The sequence below is a fragment of the Carcharhinus amblyrhynchos genome, chromosome 24, assembly GCF_965287045.1.
Source record: "Carcharhinus amblyrhynchos chromosome 24, sCarAmb.v2.hapA, whole genome shotgun sequence".
Classification (NCBI taxonomy): Eukaryota; Metazoa; Chordata; class Chondrichthyes; order Carcharhiniformes; family Carcharhinidae; genus Carcharhinus; species Carcharhinus amblyrhynchos.
In genome coordinates, this window is record NC_137347.1 from 37,179,852 (window position 1) to 37,196,668 (window position 16,817).

Sequence of the window (16,817 nt, forward strand, 5' to 3'; positions counted from 1 at the left end):
CTCAAAACACTTCACAGCCAATGAAATACTTTTGAAGTGTTGTCAATGTTGCAATGTAGGAAACACGACAGCCAACTTTCACACAGCAAACTCCCACAGACAGCAATGTGAGAATGGGCCATATAACAGGAGAACTTCACTGCTGTTCTTCAAGATGGTGCCGTAGGATCCTTTACATCCACTCAAAGACAATTCCAGTTTCTGTTTAATGTCTTTGTACAGAAACCATAAAAGAAGTCCCTTGACTTTTTGGAGTCCACTTGTGAAGATAGTGTCCACATTCCATCATCCAATAAGCTTTACAGGCACATGACATAACCATAACAATGTAAACATTCCAATGTGGTACTGAGGGTTTGCTGCACTATCAGAGGTACTGCCTTTCAAATATGCTAAAGTGAACCCTTGTCTGCCCTGTTAGGTGTGTTACAAGTCAAGGTTGGATACTTAAAGGTGTTCTATGAAGCTCACCTCACTGTAATATTTTACGTTGAATTTAGCTAGAATGAGCAAGAGAGGTTTCACTTCAGTTGTGATTCAACTGACCCACAAGGAGCTTTTATCAAAAACAAAGTTTAAGAATATTGTTGACATGTATGTAAGATAATTAGCAAGAAGTATTAACAATTACAAACAAGGAACACAACAACCACAATAATGTATAACTCTTAAATATCTCCAATGTGTTCCAACCAAAGCCAACAGCCAATATACAAAACCCTCTAAATAAGCGCAATACAGCATAGGTTAATACCCAATTGTTGCAGGAATCCAGCCTCCTGAGTTAAATGTTGAAAATCCCTTGTGAACTCAGAAGAGGTTGTAATTGAATGTGTTTCCAAAGCACTGTTTCTTTAAAGCAGGCTGGCAATAAGCCTCTCCTTCAACTACCTGATACCAGTTTCAGGGTGGGGGGACTGCTTTTTAGCTTGTTACTAAGCTGCTTCTAACACACTTCCCAAAAGACTGAAAGCCCAAAGTAAAAAAAAACCACTATCACCTGACTGCCACAAACAAAACTGAAAGCACTATCACCTGACTACTATAGCTTAGCTCCACCCCAAATGACATCACTGAAGCTGTACACTGCATGATTTAAACAAAATCTTTCTTAAAGGTACACTCACATGACAGATGATCTGACAGCACTATTTTAAAGAACAGGAGATCTCCCAGATTTGTCCAACAATCCTACGTTACAGTCCTTGAATATATGTGTAGTGAGCATACAGGTGAGATTTGAATTTTTATTATTATATTTCATTAATAACTGTAGTACTTTATCAATTGATTAGCAGTCAACTAACACCAAATTTAACATTGGCAATCAGTATTCAATTATTTAATCAAACCAATGGAATAAAATTAACATTAAATAGGTAGGTATAGTAAAGAATTCTGGGCTTTTCAGAAAATTAAAATCTGCAAAATAAAATGACATCAGTGCAAGAGAAGCAGCTTATTGTTAAGCAGTTGGTGAGTCTTTAGTTATTTAAGTTGCCAAGATAAGTTATCTAATAAATAGAGGCGTGGCAGCATATCTCAGACACATGGACTTCATGGCCTGCTCCATATTATCCAGGCACTTCTCTCGTGCACGGGTATAGCAAATGTGATCATCTGCAGCATCTCAAGCGCCAAATTTTGGATAAAAGCAAATTACTACAGATGCTGGAATCATAAACCAGAAGAGAAAACGCTGGAAAATCTCAGCAGGTCTGGCAGCATCTGTAAGGAGGGAAAAGACATTTTTTGACAAAAGGTCATCTGGACCCGAAACGTCAACTCTTCTCTCTCCTTGCAGATGCTGTCAGACCTGCTGAGATGTTTTTTTCTTTTGGCTCCAGGTTTTGGAGAGTGAGCTGGAGTCACTGCAGTGTGAGGCTGAGATTTTTATTATCATCTTTAACTGATTCTTACACAATCCTTAACTTCCTTTGCCAGCCGTCGTCGGCTGGCTCTTTTTCGGGTGGGTTTGCACCGTGAAGGGATGTATAATTGCTGTAAGCTTTGAAGACTATCCATTGCACGTAAAGAGCTTTGGCATGTGCTCGGTCCTGAAAGATGTTTTGCAAAACGTGCTTAAATCCTTTCCTTTGAACCTCTTTGGCGAGAGGGCCTCGACGTACCTGACAACCGCGACGTAAGGGGGCAGGGCTCCGTGCTCACGCACCGTGGAGGGGGCGGGGTTCCGCTCTCACGTACAGTGTGGGGGCGTGGCGCCGCCTCGCTCACGATGGATGAGTGGGCGGGGCTACGATCACGCACGGGAGAGGGGGCGGGGCTCCGCGCTCACGCACGGCGGCGGCGGTAGCCAGCGAGGGAGCTGGAGCAACGGTGACTTTGTGAAAGCGCGCCAGCGGCCTAACAGCGTGTGTGAGACAGAAAAGAGATGCCGCGGGTTTACATCGGCAGGCTCAGTTACCAGGCCCGGGAGCGGGATGTGGAGCGCTTCTTCAAGGGCTACGGAAAGATCTTGGAGGTGGACATAAAGAATGGGTGAGCCGGTCAGACACCAGTTAGAAAGAAAATGGCGCCCGAGCGGCGAGTGCTCCCCCTCCTCCGGGGCCGCCGGGTTTCCCTCCCGGGGGCCGCGCGTAAGGGCTCATTATCCCCATTCCCTCCTCAAAACTACCCGCGGAGTGGGGAAGCTGCACCCGCATTTTCCCGAGCCTGGTGCCGGAGGAGGCCTCGTGTATTTTCATTCTCCTCGTTGCTGCTCTTTGTTGGGGCTGCAGCTGCGTCACGCCCGCGCGCGCCAAAACAACGACAGCGCGTCCCCGCGCCGCGCGCACTGCGCCGAGCTCGATCAAGTCGCGTGCACGCGCCTTGCAGCCCTTTGTGCGGGGGACTTGGCAACGTGGTAGGTTTGTGGCTTGGATTGCCCATTAGAGGATAAGAAGCGGCACTTTTTGTCTCTACCCACCCCATTACTGATTAACCTTTAATTATGTTTGGTTTGCAACTGAAATCTAATATGAAGCGTCCTTTAAGTGAAGGCATTTGGAGTCTTAGCCTTAAATGGACGACCCCATATTCTGAAGTTGTGATTTAGGATCATAGAATCCCTGCAGTGTAGAAGGAGGCTATTCAGCCCATCAATTCTGCATTGACGCTGAAAGATCATCTTACCCTTGCCCTATTCCCACAACAATTAACATTAACATTCACCATGGCTAATCCATCTTCGGACACTAAAGGGCAATTTACCACCACCAATCAATCTAACTCACACAACTTTGGACTGTGGGAGGAAACCAGAGCATCTGGAGGAAACCCATGCAGACATAGGGAGAATGCGCAAACTCCACATAAACACACAAGGCTGGAATTGAACTTGGGTCCCTGGCACTGAGAGGCAGCAGTACTTGCCACTGTATCGCCCTTCAAGTCCTTGAATTTTTGGCTACATGTCTCAGTGATAACATCTCCCATTCTTATAAATACCAAGAAATATAAGCTTAACCCACTCAGACTTTCTTTGGACAATCCTCTCATCCAAGGACTCTGGTATTTTACTCTTGCTCAGTGCGTAGCACTTTTGCCCCTTGAGTCAAAAGTCATGGGCTTCAATTGCACTCCAGTCAAGCGTGTTAGAGTGTTATAAGTGAGTGTATGCTGTTGCCATCCTTTGGATGGAATCAGGGCTTCGTCTGCCTTTTCAGGTGGATACACAAGATCCCTGGCACTATTTTTAATAAGAATGGGAAAGTTCAAAATTACCAATGCTGGAAACTTCTGAAATAAACGTTGCCAATTACAAGCAGGTTGATCAGCATCTTAAAAAAATATGTTGCTGGTTTTAGCTTGAAGACTTTTAACTACTTTGCTGCTATTTGCTTTCATGCTCTTTTACCTCCATTCCTTTCATTTCTATGAAATGACTGGCAATATTGTATTGTTAAATTTCAGTGCAGATTCTGAATATGTTAAATGCAGATAACCAGCTGGATATTCCTATATATGCCAGGACTTAATTGCCCCAGAACTCTTGTACAACTGTTGTGGGATACATATTTCACAATAGCATAATGTCAACATCCTAGGGGTTACCATCGACCAGAAACTCTCTCGGACTCACCACATAAACAAGACCAGGTCAGAGGATAGGAATACCGTAGTGAGTAGCTCACCTCCTGACTTCCCAAACCATGTACAAGGCACAAGTCAGAAGTGTAATGGAATACTCCCCACTTGCCTGGATGGGTACAGCTCCAACCCTTGAAGCTTGATACCATCCAGAACAAAGCAGCCCATTTGATTGGCACCACACTCACTAACATCCACTCCCTCTACCTCAGACATTCAGTAGCAGCTGTGTGTACCATCTAAAAGATGCACTGCAGCAATTCACCAAAGATCCTTAGACAGCACCTTCCAAACCCATGACCATTTCCACCTAGAAGGACAAGGGCAGCAGATACTTGAGAATGCCACCACCTGCAAGTTCTCTTCCAAACCACTCATCATCACGAGTAGAAAATATATCGCCATTCCTTTGTGGTTACTGCGTCAAAACCCTGGAATTCCCTCCCTAACAGCATTGAGGATTAACTCACAGCACGTGGACGGCAGCGTTTCAAGAAGGCAGCTCATCATCACCTTCTCAAGGGCAACTAGGGATGGGCAATAAATGCTGGCCAGCCAGCGCCACCCATGTCCCACAAATGAATTTTAAAAAAAAGAAAACGGACATCCAACTTGTTTGCAGTCAATTGACAAGATGGCATAGTGATTAGGGCTGCTGTCTCACAGCGCCAGGAACCCGGATTCAATTCTAGGCTTGGGTCACTGTCTGTGTGGAGTCTGCAAGTTCTCACTGTGTCTGCGTGGGTTTCTTTTGGGTACTCCAGTTTCCTCCCACAGTCCGAAAGACGTGCTGGTTAGGTGGATTGGCTGTGCTAAATTCTCCCTCAGTGTACCCAACCAAGTGCTGGAGTGTAGTGACTAGGGAATTTTCACAATAACTTCATTATAGTGTGAATGTAAACTTACGTATAACTAATAAATAAACGTTAATAAAAATTGTTGCGAAGAGTAGATGTATGCCTACCTAGTGCATATGTTATAATTGTTTTTACATGTGTAATGTACACATACATCTCTTAAATTCCATGAGCTTGTTGTGAACTTGGTTAAACTTGCTCTGATTTTTCTTTTTGTTTGTGGAACTACAAAGTTTTATTTTTGCCTAAACTAAATGCAGTCAACTATTCCCTACCAGTTGTCTGGGATTTGTACCATCTAATCCATTGAAGGACTTGTATTATTTTTATTGTTTTTCTGCATAAAAGAAAGTCCTGAAACAGAATCCATACTTTTTTTTTCACAATTAAATAAGCAGTGAAGCACAGCCATCGTAACCCATCCCTTCACTTATTAGAAACTTATCAGGTTTCTGATTGTGCTCTTCATTCTGCATCAGATATTAAAGTAACTGTACACTAATCATAACCTCTTTCTCTCCCAGCTTCTTGCTTTATCCAGGCTCCTACACATCTGAGAAATACATAGAACAGCAAAGATTGCAACTCCTGGCAAACTCTTAATATAATCTTTGAGAAAATTGAAATGTAATGCTCTAATAGTTCTTTATTTTAATGAAATAAAATTGATCTCAAACAGGAAACCGTTAAAATGATTCAAACTATGGGTAGACAGCAGAAACCTAACAACTGACATTCAAATGATGGTTCACAGGAAGGTTATCAAATGAAATTCAATATCAAGCCATATGAGATGTTAGCACAGAAGGAAAAGTTGAAGAGTTTTTTTAAAGGAGGGGACAAAGTGAGAGGAGAAGAGTCTTAGGGAGGGGTCTTGAGGCTCAGGTATTTAGAATTACAGTCACCAGTAATGAAGTGATTAAAATTGGGGAAGTGCATAAGGCCAGAATTGGAGACTTGTAGGACTAAATGTTGTGGAGATAGAGAGGGGAGAGACTGTCAAAGCAAGGATCAGATATTTAAAGTTGAGATCTTGCTAAACTTGTTACCACAGAGGTAGTGGCAGTATGAAACTTGGTGCAGGTTCGGACATGAACAGCAAAGTTTGGAATGAGCTTAAGTTTATAGAGGACAAAACATTGACTAGAGAATGTTGGAATAGTAAGATATATAGTCAATAAAGCCATGGTATAAGGTTTCTCTAAGTTAACTGAGGCATGGGTGGGAGATGGGCACAGTTACAGAAATGGAAGTAGACAGTCTTGGTAATTGTGCAAAGTTTGGTGATAAGCTCATCTGGGATCAAACAAATGCCAAGGTTGTGAGTCAGCCTTAGATCAAACAGAATAGAGTTAGTGGTTCAGGCCAAAATACAGTGACTTCGGTCTCAATATTAAATTGCAGAAAGCTTCTGCTCATCCAGCACTGGATATTGGACAAGTAACGCAACCGTTCCCTATTGATACATTTATGTGAAACAATCTAAGCTGTAACTTTATTTGTGTCTCATTACTGACAAAACAGACATGCAGAATAATTGTTCAGAATCCTGCATTACAGCATAAAAACTTCCAAGGTTTTGAATCGCCTTTGATCACTAAAATTAAAAGTGCCCCATTTATGAAATTGACTATGCTGTGAACTTTCTTAAATGCTTTACCTTGGTCTGCTGCCCTGAAGGAGTTAAATCGCTGCAGTGATGTGGATGCCGAACAGACTTGAGTCTACTTGTGTTCCTTTGTTCAGGATTTGAGAAAATTTGAAGGGGTAATCAAGAAGGTAGATGAGGGTAGTGCAGTTGATGGCTACGTGGACTTTAGTAAGGCCATTGACAAGGTACCACATGTTAGGTTGTTACATAAGGTTAATCTCATGGGATCCAGGGTGAGGTAGCCAAATGGATACAAAATTGGCTTGATGACAGAAGACAGGGTTTTGTAGAGAATTGTTTTTCCAAACTGGAGGCCGGTGACCAGTGGTGTGTTTCAGGGATCGTTGCTAGGTCCACTGTTATTTATCATTTTATATTAATAATTTGGATGAGAATATAGGAGGCATGGTTAGTAAGTTTACAGATGACATCAAGATTGGTCACAGAGGACAGTGAAGAAGATTATCTAGGATCACAAAGGGATCTTGATCAATTGGCCAGTGGGCTGACAAATGGCAGTGGAATTTAGTTTGGATAAATGCGAGGTGATGCACTTCGGTCGATCGAACCAGAGCAGGACTTACTCAGCTAATCGTAGGGTGTTGGGGAGAGTAATAGAACAAAGAGATCTAGGGGTACAGGTTCATCACTCCTTGAAAGTGGAGCCATAGGTGGTGAAGAAGGCATTCAGCATGCTTGTCTCATTGGTCAGAACATTGAATACAGGAGTTGGGATGTCTTGTTGAAGTTGTACAAGACATTGGTAAGGCCACACTTGGAATACTTTGGACGGTTCTCGTCACCCTGTTATAGAAAGGACATTATTAAACTAGAAAGTGCAGAAAAGATTTACTAGGAAGCTACCAGGACTTGATGGTTTGTATTATAAGGAGAGGCTGGATAGACAGGTACTCTTCCCTGGAGCATAGGAGGCTTTGGGCTGATTTTATAGAGGCCTATAAAATAATGAGGGACGTAGATTAGCTAGATAGTCAATATCATTTTCCAAAGGTAGGGGAGTCTGAAACTAGAGGGCATAAGTTTAAGGTGAGAGGGAAGAGATACAAAAGTGTCCAGACGGGCGATTGTTTTTCACACAGAGTTTGGTGAACAAGCTGATAGAGGTAGCTGTACAATTTTGTCTTTTAAAAAGTGTATAGACTATTATATGGGTAAGATGGGTACAGAGGGATATGCCAAATGCGGGCAATTGGGACTAGCTTAGGGGTTAAAAACAGGGCAGCATGGACAAGTAGGGCCGAAAGGCGTGTTTCCGTGCTGTAAACCTCTAAGATTCTAAAATGCATCCTTGTGCCTCTCTGCTTTTGCACACCCTCAAGATATATCTTAGATTATTTAGCATTTCCATATTGTTGCTTCAAAAATCCATCATTTCACAATTCAGGTAAAGAAGGAAGGCTGACTCGTTCCACTATTCAATGAGATTATAGCTAATCCTGTGATCTAACTCCATAATTCCTTGATACCTTGCGTTTGATCTAACATCAATCATTTTTTGGGGCAGAGAGTTCCAAAATTCCACCACCCTACATATGAAGCAGTGTTTTCTAATTTCACTTCTGGTTCAATTTTAGACTGCCTTAGTTAATTTGATTTTGTTTATTTGGTTAGACACAAAACAATGTCCCCTCGTGCTAGATTTTCCAATTGGTGGAATTAGTTTCTCGGAATGAACTCTCTGTTCCCCTTAACCTCTTGAAGACTTCAATCAAATCATGTTTAATCTAAATTCCAGGAAAAGCACCCTAGCTTTATGGTCTTGCTTCATAATTCAATCCTTGAAGTACAAATATCGTTCTGGAATACCTATGTTAATATACCCTTCCTAATGTGTGGTACCCAGAACTACTCACTGCACTCGAGATGCCTAACCAGCACTTTGTATAACTCTAGCATAACTTCTCCCCATTTTTATTTTAGTTCTGTAGGTACCAAGACCGGCATTCCATTAGTCTTTTAGATTTTTCTGTATATGTACATGCTATCTTAATGTATTTACTTGCCCCCCCCCCACCCCCCCCAATCTCATTGAATCACCAATATTTCTGATTTTTCATCATGTAGAAATTACCTTTAGTGGTTGAAATCCCACATTGAAATCTATTTGCCAAATTTTTGCCCATTCACATAATCTTATCAATATACTGCAATTGCCATTTCATCAGTCTACCCATGTCCTTCTGCAGTCTGCAACATTCTTGCTCAGTTTACTGTGTTGTCTAGTTTTCTATCATAGAATAGAAACACAATGGTTACTCACTGAATGATGGATGCTCAATACCCAAGTCTGCGTATAATGTGTAAAATAATGGTAGTACTGTCTCCTAAGAGGATAGGTATTTCATACTTCTCTTCAATCAGAATAACGTTTGTTTACAACTGTTTTCTGCAGTCCATCCCTTTTTCCAATACAAATTCAAGTTAGCACTGTCGCCTTAATAAATTGTGCTATTTTGTGAATAAGTCTGTACAAGATACTTTCAAAGTGTACATCATCTACTTCACTACCTTCATTTCTCTGTCACATCATTTGTGAATGTGTTGTATTGGGTTACGATGGAATGTTTACAGTGCATTAAAAATACCAAAGGAAATAATGGAAGTCAAACTTTATTTATCTCATGAAACTGTTGAAAACATAAATCTAGTTATTGCTTGCAACTCTAGTAACTGCATTCATCAGAAAGTCCTCTTCCTGCTATTATTGAAAATTAAGCTATTTAATTCAAGTGGTTAACTCCTTTGCTAAAACAAGGATTTCTGACAGGTGAACTAAATGTTCATACTCTAGTATCCTGAAACTTTCAGATTCCCATGTGCTGTGCTCAGTTTCTGCAAGACCTTGGGTCCAGAAGAAATCATTTTGAATTTTCTTGTATCATAACCGCAGGCATTTTAAATTAGTGTGGAGTCTTTTAGTTCTGTTTGTGCCGATGCTGTAGCTTGCTCTGTTTTTCTGCAATTTGACTACGAGAGCTAGCTACCACTATCTGCTTCTACTCTAGGACTATGTTTATTTGTATATGCTTGTAAAGTGTTGGCTGTAGTGAAAAATGTTTTAAATTTTTGTTTCTCCATTTATAGGTATGGATTTGTTGAATTTGATGACCCTCGAGATGCAGATGATGCTGTTTATGAGCTGAATGGTAAAGAACTTTGTGGGGAACGAGTAATCGTTGAACATGCTAGAGGTCCTCGAAGGGATGGTGGTTATACCTCTCAGCGTAGTAAGCATTTTCACTTTTTTAGTTATAATTTGAAAATATTTAATGTAATTCAATGAAATAAGTCAAACTACAAAATCTGAATTGGTGATATAGAATAACTAGCAACAATGTACATTTGTAATAACTTTAAGCACTTGCATGTTAAAATCTGTGTTATTGGAATTTGTATTTAATATTCGCATTTACTTAATGTTCATTATTTGACAATTTTTGCTCAAGTTATTATAGTAAGTCATTTAAAATTATAATTGAATCGATGTTTTCATTGTGATTGTTGATACCATAGTCTTAACAAAGACCTCAATGTTTTAATTAAAAGAGTCCTTTGAGGCTAAGATGACTGCCTGTTCCATTTGCTGGCCTTGGGTTACCTTTCCATGAGTGGCTCTAAGACCTAAGACCATTGACCTTTGGCTGACCTTAAGGAAGCCATGTGACGACTGCTACTCTTGCCATTAGACCTGGGTGGTGAGGACCCCAAGGGTTAGAGGCAGATGTGATAAAACTGAAAATAGGTGCCTGAAATCTTTTTCATGTCAGATATTCTGAAAACCATATTTCACCGTAAGTATAGATGGTAACTGGTTTAGTGGTTTGGTTACTTTATCAAATCATTATCATTTTCATGTAATTTATTATGCATGCTTGTGTAAATATTTCTGATTCAATTTAAATAGTATTTAGTATCTATAAAAGTAATACAGTATCTATAAAATTAATTCTGTAATGTTTAATTCTCTAATTCAATAGTTTTAATTTATGAAATTTAAGGTGAAATGTTATGTTAATTTTTATGCTGTAATGGGATGATAGTTTAGTTTAAATTACTGGATCGAGGTATTAATATTTAGATGTATTTGTAATTTTATCAATGTAATCTATTTTTAGTGGGGAATTAAAATCTATGCATATACAGTGACTAAAATATTCTTGTTGTATTTACCTGTCACCTTAAAGGTGGTTATGGTTATAGAAGATCTGGAAGAGACCGATATGGACCTCCAACTCGTACAGAATATAGACTTATTGTCGAAAATTTATCTAGTCGGTGCAGCTGGCAAGATTTAAAGGTTTGTTCTGTATCTGTATGACTGAAAGATTTGTCAAAAATATATATTGTGAAGATTCCTTTTGGGGTTAGGATGCTTTCAAAGTTTCACGTGTAATCTGGGTTTAGATTTTTAAGTAGTTTATAGCTGTAGATAAAGCAAGTAAATGTTCTGAGTCAAAGTTTAGTTGTGGATGGTTAAAAAGGTAACATTTAGTTTAATTTAGTTTTAAAACATTCCAATGTAGCAAGACATGATCTAGGTGCTCAAAATGTAAAGTGTAACCTAACAATATAATTACTTTATCTCTTCATTCTTGAAGAATAGAATATTGGAAATTGATTTAAATAAGCAAATAACAAGTGTGCAGTTGAACCATGTAGACCATAAATTCCCATGTTTGATGCCAGTCACTGTTGTGTTATCTAACTCAGCAACAGTGACATGAGTATATTGGAATTGGCATAAACATAATTGGACTTGGTAGTGTTCAATTATCCAGATTTCTTCTGATCACTATTAAGTGATCAGTCAAGTGCCCCCATGTGGTATTTGGATGAGAACTGGGTCCTGTTCGGTTGTGTTGGCCATTGAGGTTCTCATGTGAAGAGATAGATTTGAGAGAGTGCCAGGTTGCCTTCAAACATATCCCTGGAAAAGTTAATGCCTTTTAAAGGGATAGGGAGGTAATTGGGTTTTTTAAATACTTCGACATTAACCATGCCTTGCTAAATATTTCAGTTAATTGTTTTGCAAAAGTAGTTTTATGTGGATGCCTGATTTATAATGCATCATCTATGGTTGCAACAATAACATATGACATCCTAATATTTAAACATAAGTTTGCAATTCGCGTTTTTAGCTCTATCAAGTAGAACTGAGGTTGATGATTGAGTGTTGGCTGCACACAATTAAAGCTATGTTTGAAATGATTAATAAATGTGAATAATATAAGCACTAACATGAAAATTACACTAGATTTAAGGAAGTTGAAGGGGGTGGCAAAAATGGAAATTGTAGTACCCAAAATATTTTTATTTGTTCTCGGGATGTTGGTGATGATGGCACGACCTCATTTATTGCCCATTCCTAGTTGCCTTGAGGTGGTGATGGGTGGCTGCCTTCTTGAACCACTGCAATCCTTGTGGTGATGGTGCCATAAAAGTAGACAGTGGAACATCAGGTGGATTTCCTTTCTGAAGGTAAAGTGCCTACATAAGAACCACTGGAATAGTTTATAAGGTTCAAGTTTAGAAGCAGGATTAATGCCGGATGCACATAAATTTGCCATTTAAAATATTGAACATGGTTTATAAATTTTAGGTGTGTATTGATATTTTTAGTATTGATCATCAGTTTTAGCTGGGATGATGATTGCTGGAGGGCAGAAGGCAGTAAGCAAAAGCATACACTGCCCGACGGAATACAAACTGGCAAAAAATCTTGATAAGAGTATTATAATCTGGTTCAAATATGATTACTTCCTGGTTCTAATGAGAAATATGAAATACTAAAAACAGATAAAGTAATATGCAACTTGAGCAATTATGGCATGCAATTAAATTTTTAGCCGGGTGCGTCTTCTGAAATAGGTACAATCAATATTCACATCGCAATCCATTACATTGGATTAGACTTCTCGTCCATACTGTAAATGCAAGACAATACACATTTTTTTTTGTTCACATGCCATTTCACAGAGACTTGGCATTATGAGAAAATATATTTGAAAATTTGGCGCTTTGTTATGAGGGTATTATGTGAATAAGCTTGGCTTAGTTCAGAATGATTAGTACAAGTACAGTATACCAAATGATTATTTTTATACAGCTGACTAGTAATTCTAAAATTCAGATATTTGTATGCAATATGTTCAGCTGCGTTGCTTATAGTTGTAAATCTCAATGGTTCTATTTATTGAACATAATGAAATAAGAAATGTTGAATGAAAAGTAAAAGAAAACATGAAATTGCACTGTGCTTTTTTAGGATTATATGCGTCAAGCAGGTGAAGTTACATATGCAGATGCACACAAAGGAAGAAAGAATGAAGGTGTTATTGAATTTAAGTCCTACTCTGATATGAAAAGAGCGCTTGAAAAACTGGATGGCACAGAGGTTAATGGCAGGAAAATCAGATTGGTTGAAGACAGGCCTTCATCACGGCGACGACGCTCATACTCAAGGAGTCGAAGCCGCTCACGGTAATTCTGTGATTTAAAATTGACATTAAAGGTCAGCAGATAATTTGTCAAAGTTGACAAATTTTGCAGAGGGAGGCGTTGGTTTGTTGGTCTTATTAAAAGCTCAACTTCTAAAGAAAAAATCTCCCACTGAAATATCAAAACTATCCCAAGTTCTATTTGGTTTTTTTTTAAATAGATTAATTAATTAAAACACATTCCAAGAACAATGCAGCAAACATTCACAATTATTGCTCACTTTGGTTAACCATTGTTAATTTTTAATTAAGCTTTGATTGCCTTGTCATTAGTTTTGGAATTTATGGTGGCACAGTGATTAGCACTGCTTCCTCACAGTGCCAAGAACCTGGGTTCAATTCCTGGCTTGGGTCTCTGTCCATGTGGAGCCTACACGTTCTCTCCACGTCTGAGTGGGTTTCCTTCTGTCTCCACCCCACCTCAACGCAAACTGAAATGTTGATAGTTGTCTGGCCAGTCTCCCATTTTCTTCCAACCTCCATAAATCTGAGCTCATCCTAAACTTTGCTGCCCATGTCCTCCCTAATTTGTATCAAGTCCTGTTCACATATCACCTCTGTTCTCACTGATTCACATTGACTCTTCAATTTTAAGGTTTTAATTCATTCTTCTTATTCTTCAATGGGTTTGCCCCTGTGTATCTAATTTTTCCCAGCCTTTGACCTTCCAAACATTCTACCAACTTTAGCTTTTGTGTCTCCCTGTACCTTTCCTCTATCATTGGTGAGCATACCTTCAGTATTTATACTAATATTCTTCCATTTGCTTGATGTCAGTTTCTTTTCTCTGATTGCATTTCTGTGAAGGATCGCTCAACATTTTGCTACATTAAAGACGCCATATAAATGCAGGTTGAAGAGTTTAGCTATTCTCTGGCCTCTGCCATGCCCCACCACCATTCGTGGCAATGTCTTCAATTAACTTGGTCCTAAGTTTTAGAATTTTTCCACACACTCCTCACTCTCTAAGGCAACCCTTAATGCCTGCCTCCTTGACAAGGCTTTTAGTGATCCCTTCTAATATCTTGTTTGACTCAGAATCTGTTTTTGTCTGATGAAGCATCATGGAAAACGTTACCACATCAAAGATGCTATGTAAGTGGAGGTTATTGTATTAGTAAATTTCAGTTACATGCTTTTTCTTCTTTGCCTTTTTTTTGAAACAAACTAGGTCTCGTTCCCCAAGCAGAAATCGTTCCCGTTCTCGTAACAAGAGTCGAAGCCACAGTGGAAGCAGTAAGAGCAGCCAGTCTCAATCCCGGTGCGTATAAACCACTTCAATCATTTGGAACCATTTCAATTTACATACTGACAAAAGTATTGGGTTAGAATTTCTTGTTTCAGAGCTGTCTTTACTTGAGATTGAGGAACCAATCTTGATTTTTCATTTGGCATGGAAGGAGAAAATATCTTGCTGTTGAAACTGACTTGAGATAGGGATGTGAAATTTCTGCAGAAGGGTAAATAGATAATTTTGGAAAAAGGCATTTGACAATTTTAGATCATTTCAACTTCTAAAGTCTCAACATTTTAAAAATGTTCTTAAAAATTGTGTACAACAAATGATTTACTGTTACAAAAGTGTGGAAAATTACAGGGCAGTTGTAAGGATGATGGGGAAATTCATAATTTTCAAAAATTAATATAAGATATGAAAGCTGAAATGGTAAGTTATATTTATATGGTGTGTCTAAGCTACTGAAATTGTGGAATGGCTATTTCTGTTTTGACTCCTACTAAGACCTTGCATCGGTCTGGTGTTTTAACATTTCATTGATCATATATGTAGATCATATGAGCAGCTTGATCAAAAATACAGAGACTGAGAAAGAGTAAAGTACGTTTTATCAAATAAACCTTTTTGGAAAGTCACCTGCTAGGGCAGATAAATCATGCCACAAATCCATTATGTAGATCATTAGTTTCTAACTACAGTGCATACTTGTCTTTTGAGCATTTCTTCAGATAAATGATTAACATTTTCATTCATTTTTTTTTCAGGTCTGGTACACACTCTAGGAGCAAAAGTGGAAGCAGAAGCAAAAGTCGCAGTGTGAGCAAGAGCAAGAACAAAAACAAGAGCAGGAGCAGAAGTAAAGAGAAGAAAATCAGAGCAAGTAGTAGAAGTGGAAGTGAGGGGAAAAGTAGGAGCAGGAGTGTTGAACAGATTAAAGACAACAATGGAGAAGAAAGAGCTGAGAACAGAAATGAAAATGGGGAGAAAGAAAGGAGTGTTAGTAAAGAAAAGAGTAGAAGTCGGAGTAAGAGTAAAGATGCAGAAAAAAGTGTTAGCAGAAGTAGAAGCAAAGAGTTAGATAAGAGCAAAAGTAGGAGCAGGAGCAAAGAGAAGAGTAAGAGTAGAAGTCGGAGCAAGAGCAAGGAAAAAAGAAAAGGCAGGAAGAGGAGCAGGAGTGAAAGCAGAAGCCGGAGCAGGAGTCGGAGCAAAAATGAGAAGAACAAAAAGTGTAGCAAACGTGAAAGCAAGACTAAAAGTACCAGTAAGAGCAGGAAGAGAAAAGGTGAGAAGGAACAATCTAGATCTAGGTCAAGGTCAGAATCAAAAGAAAAGGAGGAAGAGGGTAGGAAAACAAATGTTGAGAAAGAATCTAAGGATGAAGGTGAAGAAGTGGATGGGGAATCGATCTCTAATGAACAGTCAAAATCAAGTCCTGCATCTCGTTCTAGGTCAAGGTCCAGATCGAAGGCCAAATCTAAATCCCGTTCCAGGTCCAAATCAATCACCAAAGCCAGATCACGTTCAAAGTCAGGTTCACCTTCTCAGTCGGTGTCGAGATCTGTGTCTCGTTCCAGGTCCAGGTCGCGCTCAAAGTCCTAAATTTCCTCTCTCTACATTTTCTATGAAAACTTTAACGGATTTTTTTTTTCTGGCAGGTCTGTTGTTAGCCGTATCACAGATAATCCAAACAATAGATACTGAAATGCTGTACATTTTTCACAATAGAAAAGATGTATTTAGTGCTAAATTAAAATTTTATGATGGGCTTGTACTGTCAGGAGGACTCTTAGGTAGGTATGCTGTGTGCAGAGTAATGGTGCCCATCAGTGCTGATGTTTTCAGATATGTATAATGAAGTCTTAAAATACATTCATCTGTATTGATCATTAAAAAAAAATCCGTTTCTGATGTTGTGGACTTCATAGCCAAAACATAAAGCAAATTGTAAAGTTTTGCCAATACAGTGTAATCAGAATGTAGAGAGATTTTTCCCTCCATTGTGAGAAGAGAGATATAGCTCTTTGCCTGAGTTTCTGCTCTTTTTATTTTTTTCAGCTGGCTAACGTGCGTTGCTTTTTTTTGTTTGGTTCAATAAAATGCAAATAAATGAATGCCTGGAATCCATTGTTGGCATGATTCATTGTCTTTGGGTGAGTAGATGCAGCAAGATGGGTGACTGTATAAATAAACTGCTTAAATTCCAGAAAAGGTGACATAACACCTTGTAAACAGCCTACCAATTTAAATGTATTTGTTTCACTAACATTTTACAGATACACTTGAATATGTAACACTTCAGCAAAACCAGATCACAGTATAAAAACCTGGAATCAGTTTGGGAAAAAAATGGACAAAGTTGAACAGAGTCATAGACAAGAGGCCATAGCACAGGTCAGGCAACACTAGTGTGTATGTGATATGCAAATAGCAACCAGGTTCCAGGAGAATGGTGATGACTCACTAAG

The 16,817-nt window shown here is 39.1% G+C and overlaps 1 protein-coding gene across 2 annotated transcripts; it reads left to right on the forward strand.

The window, feature by feature from the left end:
• Positions 1–2,283: 2,283 nt before the first annotated feature.
• On the forward strand, positions 2,284–16,476 carry LOC145357725 (uncharacterized). 2 transcript variants are annotated; one of them, XM_080211149.1, is made up of 6 exons: positions 2,284–2,499; positions 9,703–9,845; positions 10,803–10,915; positions 12,884–13,098; positions 14,287–14,376; positions 15,117–16,476. In XM_080211149.1, the coding sequence occupies exons 1-6, from the start codon at positions 2,393–2,395 to the stop codon at positions 15,949–15,951; spliced, it is 1,503 nt and encodes a 500-aa protein (XP_080067275.1). In that variant the 5' UTR covers positions 2,284–2,392; the 3' UTR covers positions 15,952–16,476. The 2 variants fall into 2 exon arrangements, with proteins under 2 accessions (XP_080067275.1, XP_080067277.1); XM_080211151.1 differs by lacking the exons at positions 2,284–2,499; positions 9,703–9,845 and adding an exon at positions 9,852–10,409.
• Positions 16,477–16,817: the final 341 nt, after the last annotated feature.

What these genes read in the sequence shown, in the direction of transcription:
- LOC145357725 (XM_080211149.1), top strand. Translation starts at nt 2,393, where the DNA reads ATGCCGCGGGTTTACATCGGCAGGCTCAGTTACCAGGCCCGGGAGCGG. An exon ending in GCAGCTGGCAAGATTTAAAG is followed by an intron (nt 10,916 to 12,883) that starts GTTTGTTCTGTA and finishes GTGCTTTTTTAG; the next exon opens with GATTATATGCGTCAAGCAGG. An exon ending in AGGAGTCGAAGCCGCTCACG is followed by an intron (nt 13,099 to 14,286) that starts GTAATTCTGTGA and finishes GAAACAAACTAG; the next exon opens with GTCTCGTTCCCCAAGCAGAA.